At 30.5% G+C, this 14,128-nt stretch overlaps 3 protein-coding genes across 3 annotated transcripts; 2 read left to right on the top strand and 1 right to left on the bottom strand.

Annotated features, from left to right (window-relative positions):
* The first annotated feature begins 1,316 nt into the window (after positions 1 to 1,316).
* Positions 1,317 to 3,777, top strand: LOC102581631 (protein ASPARTIC PROTEASE IN GUARD CELL 2-like). Its single transcript, XM_006366356.2, has 2 exons — positions 1,317 to 1,632; positions 2,467 to 3,777. Exons 1-2 carry the CDS (start codon positions 1,341 to 1,343, stop codon positions 3,516 to 3,518), a joined length of 1,344 nt encoding a protein of 447 aa, XP_006366418.1. The 5' UTR covers positions 1,317 to 1,340; the 3' UTR covers positions 3,519 to 3,777.
* A 1,381-nt stretch (positions 3,778 to 5,158) lies between these two features.
* On the bottom strand, positions 5,159 to 6,472 carry LOC107058761 (uncharacterized). The gene has a single exon (XM_015304873.1). The coding sequence runs from the start codon at positions 6,470 to 6,472 to the stop codon at positions 5,159 to 5,161; it is 1,314 nt and encodes a 437-aa protein (XP_015160359.1).
* Positions 6,473 to 9,536: 3,064 nt separating this feature from the next.
* Positions 9,537 to 13,071, top strand: LOC102581299 (putative receptor-like protein kinase At4g00960). The gene is made up of 7 exons (XM_006366355.2): positions 9,537 to 10,397; positions 11,255 to 11,407; positions 11,504 to 11,628; positions 11,717 to 11,927; positions 12,020 to 12,257; positions 12,358 to 12,502; positions 12,592 to 13,071. Exons 1-7 carry the CDS (start codon positions 9,587 to 9,589, stop codon positions 12,904 to 12,906), a joined length of 1,998 nt encoding a protein of 665 aa, XP_006366417.1. The 5' UTR covers positions 9,537 to 9,586; the 3' UTR covers positions 12,907 to 13,071.
* The last annotated feature ends 1,057 nt before the right edge of the window (positions 13,072 to 14,128 follow it).

Raw genomic sequence — 14,128 nt, 5'->3', positions numbered from 1 at the left:
GGAATCTAGATGAATTTCATATCGATATAATATCGGAGATATGTTGGGTATATAACATTTTAGGCTAATTTCATGTCGAAAAAATATGGAAGATCGAGATGATGGATATATAAGAACACAAGCTATAGATTTTAGTGTTGCGTTTTAATAAAGTCGTCGGGTTTAAGTTTAAAGTGAACAATATCATTAGTGGAATGGATTAACATATGATATTAGAGCTATTACGAATGAAATCTTGAGCTACGGTAGGGCAAACCTTGATGAGGATGTTGAGCCCCTAAGAGGGAGGAGTGTGTAACACTTTAGGCGAATTATATCACTTTGATATAATATGGAAGAAATGTTGGATTTATAAGAAATAAGTCTTAGATCTCAAGTGACGCATTTTAAATTTGTATGGCCGACTAGAATCAAATTGAATAATATATAAATCTTACACTGCATGAATCAGAATTAATCGAGGTATCAAAACAGATATCAACATTGGATGGATTACTAAAGTGCTAAACGCTAACGTAACATAACAAATATTTATTAAAATATGTTAAAATTAATCATATCCCATAAATTCTGAGAACTCTTGGAACTCTTCTATCCAGAAAAGTTTTTAAAAAATTGTTCTATAACTTCTTAGGTACGTCATGAATGACTCAACATCAGTCAAGCTTGTGAATAATTCAAGAATCATAGAATTGCTTGTTAGATGTGTCAAATTAGCGAGTTAGATTAAATTTGGATAGATTAAAATAGATTGAGTTGATAAATGAACAAGTTTTTGACTCGATCATAATTCAACATGTCAATTTTTACAAAATTTTAACGACCAACCCAAACTTGAACAGGGTGGACGAATTATATTTTATGGGATAATTTTGTCACCTCTGTCGCTGGCTAATTAACTATAATAGATATATAATTAATTGTGATATTCAAAATTTAAAGTCTACTTTAATTTGAGGTCATATTACTAATTTACTCTGATAATATTTACTTAACAAATTAAAATTGTTTTTTTTCTTAGTTATGCAAAAAGGTTAATCAAAAGTAAAAAAAAAAGATATATCAATATGAAAAATCATGTAACAAGTTAGGACAATGATATCACTTTAGTTTATGCTGCAAAACATTGACTTCTCTTTAGTCCTTTTTTGGATCATAGCTAGCTAGATATTGTACAATTATCCTAAAATTCATCCCCACCAAAATAAAAAAATTATCACATGAAAAATTAATTTTGATTTAAAATTTTCCACCAATAATTTCACACCCTTTTTGTATCTTCTATATATAACATGTTTAATTTCACCACTCTATTTGTCATATTGCCTTCAGAAATTATAATGGCTACTTATTTCTTCTTCTTCATTTTTCTAATTATTTCTACAAGAACTTTAGCTTATGATGATTCTTGTTCTTTTAATTCCAAAAAAGGAAATTCAGACCTTTCTGTTATTCATATTTATGGAAAATGTTCACCTTTTAACTCACCAAAACCTTCTTCATCATGGATTAATACTGTAATCAACATGGCCTCTAAAGATCCACAAAGGCTCTCTTATTTATCAAGTTTAGTTGTGTCCAAAAAGCCCACTAATGTTCCCATTGCTTCAGGCCAACAACTCTTCAACATAGGTATAATGATGATACTCGCTCGGTTCATTTTTACTGGTCACTTTTAACATATCAAGAAAAAATAATTGTTTTTCATGTTTTATTCTTAGCGGTAATTACTTATTTGTCAAATTATTTTCTAATACCTAATACTAAACATCAGTTAATAGGGATAGTATAGTAAAATAGTCATGTTAATCGTTGTTTCCTTATCTCAAGGATAGTTTATAATTTGTTTGGTCAAACTTTCAGAATCTATTTATTTTAACGAAGTGTTTTTCAAAAAAAAAAAAAACGTTTGGGAAGTAGCCGTTTATGTTTAACTAATCGATTTGAGAATACTTTTGTAATATTATAGAAATAAAATGTGCTTGACCAGGAATTTAAAAGTGTTTCGGGGGATAATATTTTTTGCTTCCCAAAAGCTAATCATTTTTGTATTATTCACTACTTTAATAACTTGTTAATTCCAACATTCAGCATTGTATGTTTTATATTACTAAAGAATATTTTCATACATTATACACGTCTTTAGTTTCAGAACACACTACAAAAAATTGAAGTCATCTACGAACTTCATCTCTAATCTGTCTAAATTGCTCATAGCTAACATAAATTTTTGATAATATGTTGCTAAATAGGATTAACGATAAATTTTATTGTTTAGTAACAAAAAAAATTTCGTTAGTAATTTCTTTCTTTTAGTAGTGACAAAATTGAAAAGTCTCTATTACTCAAATTTCGTATTGAATCAAATTAAGACGCATAAATTGAGACATAGAGATGTCGGAGTATAAAATGTGAATTTTTCATTGTACATGCAATTCACATCATCTATTCTATACATTGTTGTAGGTAACTATGTGGTTCGGGTCAAGATGGGTACTCCGGGTCAACAAATGTACATGGTTTTGGATACAAGTAATGATGCTGCATTTGTTCCATGTGGTGGTTGTGTTGGTTGCTCTTCTAATACTTTGTTTGCCCCATCTACTTCCACTACTTTCGGGTCGGTGGACTGCTCCGTACCCGAATGTACTCAAGTCCGAGGGAGTCTCTCGTGCCCGACTACCGGGTCAGTAGTTGGATCAAGTACTGCTTGCTTCTTTAACCAATCGTATGGCGGAGATTCATCTTTCTACGCCACGTTGTCACGTGACTCCCTTGGACTAGCCAATGACGTTGTCCCGAATTATGCTTTCGGGTGCATAAGTTCCGTGTCCGGGACCTCAATTCCACCACAAGGGTTATTGGGCTTGGGCCGTGGGTCAATGTCATTGATGTCACAATCTGGATCTCTTTATTCTGGCATATTCTCATACTGTTTGCCTAGTTTTAAATCATATTATTTCTCTGGATCACTCAAGCTCGGACCCGTGGGCCAACCCAAAAATATTAAAACCACCCCACTACTAAAGAACCCGAGACGACCATCTCTGTACTACGTGAACCTGACAAGTGTAAGCGTGGGGCGAGTTCCGGTCCCGATTGCACCCGAACACCTTGCGTTTGACCCGAACACCGGTGCGGGCACGGTAATTGACTCAGGTACGGTCATAACCCGATTCGTCCAACCGGCTTACGAGGCGATTAGGGATGAATTTAGGAAACAAGTGAATGGGACATTTAGCTCATTAGGTGCATTTGATACATGTTTTGTATCACAAAATGAGGCAGTGATACCAACTATAACATTGCACTTTGAGGGAATGGACTTGAAATTGCCAATGGAGAACACATTGATACATAGTAGTGCCACTCCCTTGGCATGTTTGGCTATTGCATCAGCACCAAATAATGTAAATTCAGTGTTGAATGTGATAGCCAATTTGCAACAACAAAATCTGAGGATTATGTTTGACACGGCTAATTCGCGTGTTGGAATTGCTCACGAAGTTTGTAACTGAGTGTCCCTCGTACCCTAAATATGTAGTCACACCCGTGTCTGATACTTCAAAAAATGATGGACGACGTTGTTATTATTAAGTCTTTGCTTTCCTTTTATTTGTTGTTTGGAAGAGAAAATTTACTCTTCAATTTAGTACACTTGGTGAAAAAGTTCATCAAGTACTTTAATTTCCTTGTGTTACTATTTGGACTGAATTAATGTTGTGTTCAGTAATTTGGTGCATTTAGAAAATTATCAGTCTGTTTAATTTTGCTTAATTATATTTCCTCAAATTCAATTGTTGGGTAAATCTGTTCTAAAGCTATGAACATGTTGATAATTTTTATATTTGTAAAAGGTTATCCACACTGCCATAACTCATTCCACTTAACATATACTCTATTTAAGCGGATTTAAAATTTAAAATTTATGACCTTTCAAAAATTTTAAATTAAAAAAAATAACTTTATTATAAGTGTCTAAGGGTTATCGGACCTAGGAGGACAACAAAACTAAAGCAAATTTCATTAATGTCATTGTAATATTATATTAATTTGATTTTGTATGTTATTGCTATTAACTACTACTCCCTCCGTCCACTATTAATTGTCATACTTTCCATTTTTAGAGTCAAACTTTAAAAACTTTGACTAACATTTTAAGATATATTTAATCATCATATTGATATGTAAAAAATTGCAATGTATAGTACTTTTCGCATAGTTTTTGAATATCTAATTTTTTGGTTTCAAAGATCGAATTAATGTAATCTAATATAACTTTGAAAATAAGTCAAATTGACTTTCGAAAAGCGCAACATGACAAATAAAAGTGGATAGAGGGAGTAGTTTTTATATATTTAATGGACTTCACAATATAAATACATGCATAGTTTACACAAAAATTAACGGATTCCTGAAAATCCACATCCAATATCCTAAATTCTCCCATGGTCCATATGTCCTAAATATTTGCCATATTTTGTTTCCCTCAAGTGTTAAACTACATAAATTTTGATCAATATTTAAGATGTACGTATTGATATTTGAAAAATTGCAATATTTAGTGTTTTTCGTAAAGTTTTTTGATATCTAAATTTAAATTTTTAAATATTAAAATAATATTATCAAATTTAGCTTTGAGAAATAGTTAAATTAACTCTCGAAAAGTGAAATATGACATTTTGGGACTTCTATCTTTATACAAAGAGTGTGTGTTTGGTAACTGTATATGTTTTGAAACATTATTGATACAAGAGGGAAAAATTAATATACATATAAATAAAATTAAAAAGAAAAGGACAGAGGCAAACATATATAAGAGTAAGATTAATTCAAGAAAGTAAAAGAAAAGGAAAAGAATCACAAGAAAGTATCTTTAATAAAATCTCTTTTTATAAACCCCATATTATCATATTATTTTGCTCAAAATACATCAATAAACACTAGCAAGTGTATACACATAAAACCAATAAATTATTAAAATAAAAAACCTCAATATTCTATTATGCTCACCCCACCTATCTTTTAATTTTTTGTTTTTTTACAATTTTTGTTAATCCCACCGTTTCTTCTGAGTTGAGAATCTATCAGAAACAACTTGCATACCTCCTACTTTTTCGAGATCATAACACTAAATATATTATTGTTGTCGTAGTCATCAACCCCACCATTGGTGCACAGCAACACCTTCATCTCTCAACAATCCATACAATGATAAACATTCCCAATATGCCCTCCTATTTTTCTTATCACTTTTTTTAATTCCTTGATGTTTACATTCCAAGAAAAGTTCATCAATTAACTTAACACTTTTATTGTTCACCATTTCTTCAACCACATCAGCCTCTGCCTTCATTACCACATACTCATTTTCATTTACATTTTTTTGTAACCAATCAGACATGTTAATAGTACTCAATGGTATCTCTTTTCCACTTGATTCTTCATTCATAGTCTCAATCTTGAACATCTCAAATTTTGTGTTTCTTGTAGGATAATGCTTTGTAAACCAAGTAGAATGATAATTATCAGTTGATTTTTCATTCTTTTCTTGTAAACCAACATCAATGAACACCCTTCTTGGGTAACTCTCAAGGGAAACTCCCATTAAATCAGGTAAAAAATGTGTCTTTTTTAAATATCTACTAGATTTTCCTGATGCTGCTCTTGGTGGTTCAAGTAGTACATCTTCTAGTTTCTTTAGTGCTGCCTTTTTCGCACTTGTAAAATCATCTGACCTGACTAATTCAGATTCACGCTGAGCAGACTGACTAAGGGAAGTCAAATGTTCCTTATCAAAAACCTTTCTGTTCCCAGAGCTCGAACCAGACACCTTTTCTGTATTAGTTTCAAGAAGTCGCCGCGTAGAAGAGTTGATAGAGGCATTCTTTATTTTCTTCATGGCTACAACAGTTGAATCAAATTTTCTAACATAGACAATCTTGAAATTTGATGGATGTGGAAATTCATCAACCAAAGGATTGTCACTTAGTGGTACAACTAGAATACCACCAACTTTCAAAGCTCTTTCAATAAAATTTGATAATTGAGGATAACCATAGGCCAAAACAAAATCAAAAGTTTCATTAGGGACAAGATTTTGTTGTGTAGAATCTGAAAATGAAATCAAATCAGGATTATAATCTTTAACAACTTGAGAATTATTAATTTCTTCATCATTGCCATTGCTAACAAGAAGGGACCTATCACCCATTCTTATAAGTCTTTCATTAGCCAAATCTTGAAAAATCATAGGCAAAAACTCCAACTTAATTGGATTATAAACCATCTCATGATCAACTTGATAAGCATAATTAGACTCGTATCGCGATGATAAGTACCCAATTATCGTATTAATCCAAGGTAAAGAAACAATTACCAATGCTAATATTGTTGCACGAGCCATAAACTTCAAAACCCAAGAATGGTCTATTCTTATAATCACCAACTTTGTATCCCAATTATAATCCATTAATCCATCTATGTATAAACCTCTCATTTTGCTATGTTGCTTGTTGTAAAAACCTTGCAACATGTTATTCATCATTTTGTACCTCATGTTTGTTATGACAAGTAACACGAATCACAAAAAGGCGCATGCAAGCTAACCAGACACCAGAAAGACACAAAAGAAAGTTGAATTATTACTAATTAAAAAAAAAAGGGTTGGTGAGCTAGAATAATAGAAAAATTCCGAATACTTTTTTTTTAACGAGTGCAAAACCTGGCTGCGGTGTGGTTGCCACCCACGAGGGCTAGTCTATTTGTTTGCACTTTTGCCCACAATAACAATAAATCTTTTAACCTCTGAATTTCCATTTATTAATAATATTATTACTCTCCTTCCTTCTATAGTTTCCAGATCGATGACATTTATTTGGAATATTAACACTATTCCATGATCAAGTTTTTTAACGATACATTGGAAGAAAATCCAATAATATTTTTCGTCACCGATCGGAAAAATAAAGAAGGAAGGAGGAGGAGGAGGTATAATAACAGAGAAAAAAAGACTATTGGATTTATTTTTATTATTATTATTTTTTTGGTATTTTTTTTCTTTTATAGTTTCAAATGATATTGTTTCTAGGCTAATATAGGAAGTAATACTATTGATGATGTTTGGTTATGCGATTATTTCTCTTTAAAAGGAATGGTGAAAAAATTGGCAATTAACTTTGATGGACGTGGCTTAATTAATTTCACCATACAATCTTGATAAGAATAATTAACAAACATTTTATTTAATGTAAGAGGTGATCAAAATGATATAAATATTTTATTGGTTATAGCTCTTTAACAAATTGTAGTATGATATTTTATTATTATTATTATAAATGAGGAAGGATATTTAGTCGTGACTTATTACCAATCTTGCAAGTTGCTTGAATAATTTCATGAAGTACTTATTATCTATTATTAGTACATGTACTAAACGAGGGACGATATTTAGTCATCACGACACATCACCAACTTGCATGTTGCTTGAGTAGTTTCATGGAGTACCTGTTATTTATTATAATTAGCACATGTACTGATTCATTATGAATGTTCAATCTTTATTTTTCACCCTGCTCTTAAAAGAATTATGTTTTGAAAGAAGATTTTTTTATTTTTTTAATTAAAGTGACTATTTTGAAAAGAAATTATTATATTTAGAATTGCTATTTGAAATTGAGTTTTGATTTTTCAAATCACTTTAGTTAGATTCCATTTTCTTGTGTCTATTTCGTACCTTTTTTCCATTTTTTTCTAATCTCATAATTACTTTTTTCTTCTGAGAAGCAAATTAAAGGTGAAAAAGACTTGTATTCATGTATGTAGTTGAAATTTGAATTGTATAGTCAATAATGGAAGGAACTATCACTAGAACGGACCACACACTAATAGAAGTGATTTATACATAGTTATTTCAAATCCACACATGTATGTTGAATATAGTTGTGACAAAATTGATCGAATTTTAAATAGATCAAACATCATATAATTAATGTTTGAATTGTATACAGTCAATAATGGAAAGAGGTTGAATTAAACGTGTGAATACGAATTCAGTAGCTTTGATTCATATAATGTATTCATATTAAGAAATTAAATTTATTAAATATATTTAATATTAAATTTAAAAACAAAATATTATCGTTTAAAGTTACTATTATAAAATTTTCAATTTATAAAATTAAAATTCTGATTCCGCATCTGATAGCAGATGAAACGATTGAGACATATTCCATAGTCATGTTGTGGTGCAGGTTACTCTTTTATTATTTTGCTTTGTGACTTGCATTCTTTTACTTGGTGATCTTCCACTAACGCCTTTTAAATTTTCTAATTCACTTAGAAAAGAATTTTTATATTATCAAATTATTTAAAAAATAGATAATGTACATATAACTATGCATAAATAAAATAAAAAAGTGTAAACTGTTTGATTAAGTCTGAGTGGATAAGTTAAATCTAAAAACATATGTATATAGATTTTCAATTTAAAAGGAAGAGTAATTCTTATCTTATAAAAATTGTTTTTTAAGATATAAAGGTAAAATTCTGAATCAATTCTTAAATTAAATATTTCAAATTCGAGTATTATTGAATATGAAAAAAGTCATGTGAAGAAGCACTTTTCTCTTAATGAATCGTATGTGAAATGCCGAGTGAAATTGGAAAAAAGAAGAAGAAAATTTTGAATATTATGTACCGACAAACATCCCCCTGTTTAAATCATTCATCATATCAATCTATGACTAATCAAGACAAGGAGGAAGATTCTCACAGGGTGCTCAACTAATCATTGATGTTGAAACTTGACCTAATTGGTCAATCAAGAATTTAATTTATATATATTAATAGTATAATTTCTTCTTTTACACCATAGTGTCAATTAACCGGTGGTGGTGATGACTAACGATATGATGTTGATTATGTGTGTCGTTTGTGATGGCATTGACTGATGATGGTGGTTCTTGGTAGTATTTTATTTTATAGTGGTTGGAAGTAGTGACTAATTGTGGTTGTTGGTGGTGACGATTGATAATTAGTAGTGGAATGATGCTGATATCTAATGGTGGTGGAGAATGATGATACCAGTTAACGATATATAATATTGATTAATGGTGGTAATTATATTATCGATAGTAAATAGTGAATATAAATAATGGTCGGTGACGATGATTGCAAATAATATTTAATGGTGATGGCGATTGATTTTGGTGATTCATGATAGTGGTGGTTGTGGATAGTAGGTAGTGGTAGTTATGGTTGAAATGGTGATGGTGGGAAGCATAATATGGAATAGTGGTGAATTGTCATCTTTATATAAATTCTCAAAATAGACATTTTAATGATATTAGGCCTTGATTATAGATCTTAATCATTCTGATCCATTAAGTAATTATAAATTTTAAAAAACAAACACACTTAATGATTAAGATTAAAACAAATAGACTTAATTATTGAGATCTGAATGATTACGATTAAGACATTCATTCAGAGGGAAAACAAAGGAAAGTCCTTCACTCATCATCTATAAATTTGCCTTATCTCTCAACTTAATGAAGTACACTAGTGAATTGTTCAATTTTGCATAATGTCTAGTTTGAATATCCCAATATACCTTGTGCTTTTCTTGATCAGCCAAAGTATTAGCACAACATTAGCTCTTGATGACTATTATTACTGCCCAGACACAACTACTTATAACAATATAACAAACACCTCTTACAATTCCAACCTCAATTTGCTACTATCAAATCTTTCTTCTGCCTCTAGAGAACATCTTTTTTACAATTTCTCCATCGATGGCACCGATAATTTCGAAACAATTTACGGTCTTTTCATGTGTCGAGGTGATATGTTAAGTGTAAATTGTCAAGATTTTGTAACAAGAGCTGTTAAAGATATAATCTTGTTATGCCCCGGTAGCAAAACGGCTGTATTATGGTGGGATGATTGCATGCTACGTTACTCGAATCAATCAATATTCCCCGATCCAAACTATGGATCCACAATTAACAATCCATCTACACCTTTTGTTATATATAACACTATTCCAATTACCAATAATGAACATGAACAAAGAAGGTTCAAACAGATTCTAGGGAGAATTATGAATAACGTAACGGCACAGGCTGCCAGTGATGATCGATCGGTAGACAAGAAAATTGCAATTAGGGAAGCTAAGTTCAGTGCTAACACAACAATTTATGCCTTAGCTCAATGCATTCCTCATATGTCTTCTAAAGATTGCCTAAATTGCTTTGAAAATGCCATCGAAGTTTTAAACAGGTGTTGTGATGGTTATAGAGGTGCTAGAGTTCAATTTCCTAGTTGTTTTATGAGGCATGAAGTGTACCACTTCTACAATAATGCTAAGCCACCTGCTTTGTCCCATAATCAAGGTACATTTTACTGCTCTCTCTGTTCTATTTTATATGAATTAGTCTAATTTGACACATAGTTTAAGAAATATTTTTTTTAAAAAAAACTTGTGGGCTAAAATAAGTGATAAATGTTTGTCTAACTATAAATTATTTCGTTAAAGGTAAAATAAGACATTTTAAAGTTAAATTGTTTTAATATGAAAATGTCTCTTTATTCATTTTTTTGGGAATTGACTAAAAAGAAAAGTGAGTCATGTAAAGACATGAGGAGTAATATTTTGACCAATACAGTACTGACTTTAATTTGTTGTAGATTTGTGTCACCATTAGTTTACGATAAGTTTTTACCTTTACCCCCTCCCCACCACCCGGCCACACACACACAAATATGTAAGCATGCTATCTTTTCTTTTAATTTAATTGGATAAATGACGAAATGAAAAGTATTTTGAGTGTGTTCTTATCTTAACTCTTAAATTAAATTAAATATAATATTTATATTTGGTATAAGTCGACATTGTGCTATTATGGGTTTGTGTCCCATTGATATTGACCCAAAAAAAAAGATTTACCTAAAGAAGGTATACGTAACATTCTATTAATTAATATAATAATATTCTTCATCTATATTTCAACCATATGTCTCTTTTATATCAACAAATGAAATTCAGATGAATCCGTATTTATTATCTGACGCCCGATAATAATATGATGGTTGGAAATATCACATCCAAAATTAAATAGAAAGCATTAATAGAATGAATTCAAATTCTTGAATTGCGTAGTCGAAAACCCTTCGTCAAATATCGAAAATTATTTTTCATATGTATATACTAAATTTTAAACATCATTAACGAATTTTCTTACTTCGCCAGGGCATGACGGAAATCCAGAAAAAGAAGTACTAATTATTTGTGTAGTGGTTGCCATTGTAATTCTTTTGTTTCTACTATCAACTGGAGTCTTTCATTTGCTACTAAGGAGAAGAAGGATGAAAAGAAATAATAAAACTCTTAAGGAGATGAATGGTAATTAATTAAATCCCAATTATTTAATACAATTCAAGTCCATTGATTTCTTAATTGACTAACTTTTTTTTAATTAATTATATACATGTGTTGCAGTTGATCTTAGTGAGATTTTAACTGCTGAATCATTGCAATATGACTTTAGTACAATTGAAGCTGCCACTAACTTCTTTTCTATGGAAAACAAAATTGGCGTTGGTGGATTTGGTGATGTGTATAAGGTAACATGTTCATATTAGACCATATAATATTTTTTTAGATATAAGTTATATATACTGACAATGTAAAAATTTTTTACACGATCATCAGGGGGAACTTGATAATGGACAAGAGATAGCTGTAAAGAGGCTATCAAGAAGGTCAAGTCAAGGTGTTGAAGAATTTAAGAATGAAGTTGTACTTGTCGCTAAGCTTCAACATAGAAATTTAGTAAGACTCTTAGGTTTTTGCTTGGAAGGAGAAGAAAAAATACTCATCTACGAGTTCGTGTCCAACAAAAGCCTCGACTATTTCTTATTTGGTACGCTTGTTTATACGTCTCACTTTTCTTTTTAATTAGATTGTTATATAGAGCATTTCTCTAATTTCAATGTCTCGCGTGATATGATTAAGATACGAAGAAACAAGCAACGTTGGATTGGTCAGTACGTGACAAGATTATTAAAGGAATAGTACGAGGATTAGTTTATCTCCATGAAGATTCTCGTCCTCGAATCATACATCGTGATCTCAAAGCAAGTAATATTTTGTTAGACAAAGATATGAACCCTAAAATTTCAGATTTTGGCATGGCTAGAATATTTGGAGTTGACCAAATTGAAGGAAGCACTAACATAATTGTTGGAACATAGTAAGTGTTGGTTTTTCTAAATAAAAACTTTTTTTTTGTGAATCGATTCGTTATAGTATAGAAAAATGTTAATTATTGTGATTTATTGTTCTTTTGTTAGCGGCTATATGTCCCCGGAGTATGCAATGCATGGTCAATTCTCAGTGAAATCAGATGTTTTTAGTTTTGGTGTGCTTCTTTTGGAGATAATAAGTGGAAAAAAAAGAAATAATAAAGAAGATAAATTTGATGACCTTCTTATCCATGTAAGTGCAAGTTAATTTAATTAACAATATACAATATAGTTATCCTAATTAATTAGCATGATTATAATTAATTATGTTGATATTTATAGGCATGGAGGTTGTGGAAAGATGGTAGAGCAATGGAAATTGTTGATCCAACTCTTATTGGTGACTCAAATTCAATGTCGAAAATCATGAGATGTATACATATTGGATTGTTATGTGTTCAAATTGATTTGGATGGAAGACCTACAACTACTTTGATATCTCATATTCTCGATACTAATTCTGCTATTCTACCAGAGCCAAATCAACCAGCGTCTTTTAAGGATTATTCTAGATTAAGAAATATCGATCAACTCACAAGTAATTCCATTCTGTCATCTAGTTTTGAGGAATTAATTACGGAAATCTACCCAAGATAGTATTGTATACCAAAGGTCACCACATATATATAGAGACTTAATTAGATTGTCACAAAAAGTATTTCTTGTAGTTATAAAAAAATATACTTTTCGATGTGTTTTATTTAATTCTTCTGTTGGATTTATGTTTTCTACAGACAATAATAAGATATCAGTGTATCAAGTTGTCATGTTTAATAGTTCTAGCTATCTTATTTAAACTAAAGATTATTTGATAATTTTAGCAAACAAATAATGTAATATTAGTTAGTTATAACGTAAGAATGAACAAATTGATTCGTTCGATTAAATTAAAGCATTATATGTCTATCATGATTAGAAATCGGATCGTGACAAAAATATTATGACAATATATCAAATGAAAACATACATAAATCCAAATTGAAAAGCAATCTCTTATCAATATGCAATAGGAATATTATTTTTTTTGTTACAAAAGACTTTCTATGGTGATTTAAGAGTCGAGAATAGTCTATACACGTGGTGATCATGGATATACTACCTCGGGTAAATTTCAGTGTTTGAATATTTGAAAACCAACAATGAAATGTTCGTGAGTTCATTCATATTTTCTTTTTTAGAATAACCCTTAAAAGATGTTGGTCGACTTTGTTGGGTATGAATTGTACTGAGTTTCTTACCATAAATAGGTTTTCCTTTTAAGAAAAGGTTTAAGAGTGGCTAGTCCTTTTCTTGTAGGAAAAATGTTTAGGACTCTATAAATGGAGGTTTGTTCCTTTTAACTTAATTGATCAGCATTCACTAAGTAGTCCTAAGGGTTTGAGAATTTTGATTAGGGAGAGAATTTGTGGGACACAAGTGATATGTTAACCTACAATTAAGAAAAGTTGACAAAAATAAACAACCATCAATATTATTTTTTTTACATAACGTATAACATACAATTTTGATACATAGTAGTATATTTTTTTTTATATATGGCTAGAGAATATAATTATTTTTGTCAACCGATCAAATATATACCTCATAAGGGTTGGGGACCCAACATGTGCGTTAGGAATTTTTTTAAGCCCTTTACTATTTTTTATATATAATTTAAATTCATCGTTGACAGGCAATTCTTAATTAAGTTTAAAAATCAGTGATTGACAAAGCACCCTAGCTCTTAGAAACTTCCTTATTGCCTTGTGTCCATAACACCGGCCAATAATTTGCACCTAGGACTCTCCCTTTTTTTCTCGAACTAGTGTCACCATCAATT

This window comes from Solanum tuberosum, unplaced genomic scaffold (genome assembly GCF_000226075.1).
Source record: "Solanum tuberosum cultivar DM 1-3 516 R44 unplaced genomic scaffold, SolTub_3.0 scf00561, whole genome shotgun sequence".
NCBI lineage: Eukaryota > Viridiplantae > Streptophyta > Magnoliopsida > Solanales > Solanaceae > Solanum > Solanum tuberosum.
Note: the sequence above shows the minus strand (reverse complement) of the source record. Positions and strands in the feature narration are given on the sequence as shown.

Bases quoted from the DNA above. Each gene is read 5' to 3' on its own strand.
- LOC102581631 (XM_006366356.2), top strand. From the start codon at position 1,341: ATGGCTACTTATTTCTTCTTCTTCATTTTTCTAATTATTTCTACAAGA. The intron at 1,633-2,466 runs GTATAATGATGA...ACATTGTTGTAG, and splicing joins CCAACAACTCTTCAACATAG to GTAACTATGTGGTTCGGGTC.
- LOC107058761 (XM_015304873.1), bottom strand. From the start codon at position 6,472: ATGGATTATAATTGGGATACAAAGTTGGTGATTATAAGAATAGACCAT.
- LOC102581299 (XM_006366355.2), top strand. From the start codon at position 9,587: ATGTCTAGTTTGAATATCCCAATATACCTTGTGCTTTTCTTGATCAGC. The intron at 11,629-11,716 runs GTAACATGTTCA...CACGATCATCAG, and splicing joins GATTTGGTGATGTGTATAAG to GGGGAACTTGATAATGGACA. The intron at 12,258-12,357 runs GTAAGTGTTGGT...TTCTTTTGTTAG, and splicing joins AACATAATTGTTGGAACATA to CGGCTATATGTCCCCGGAGT.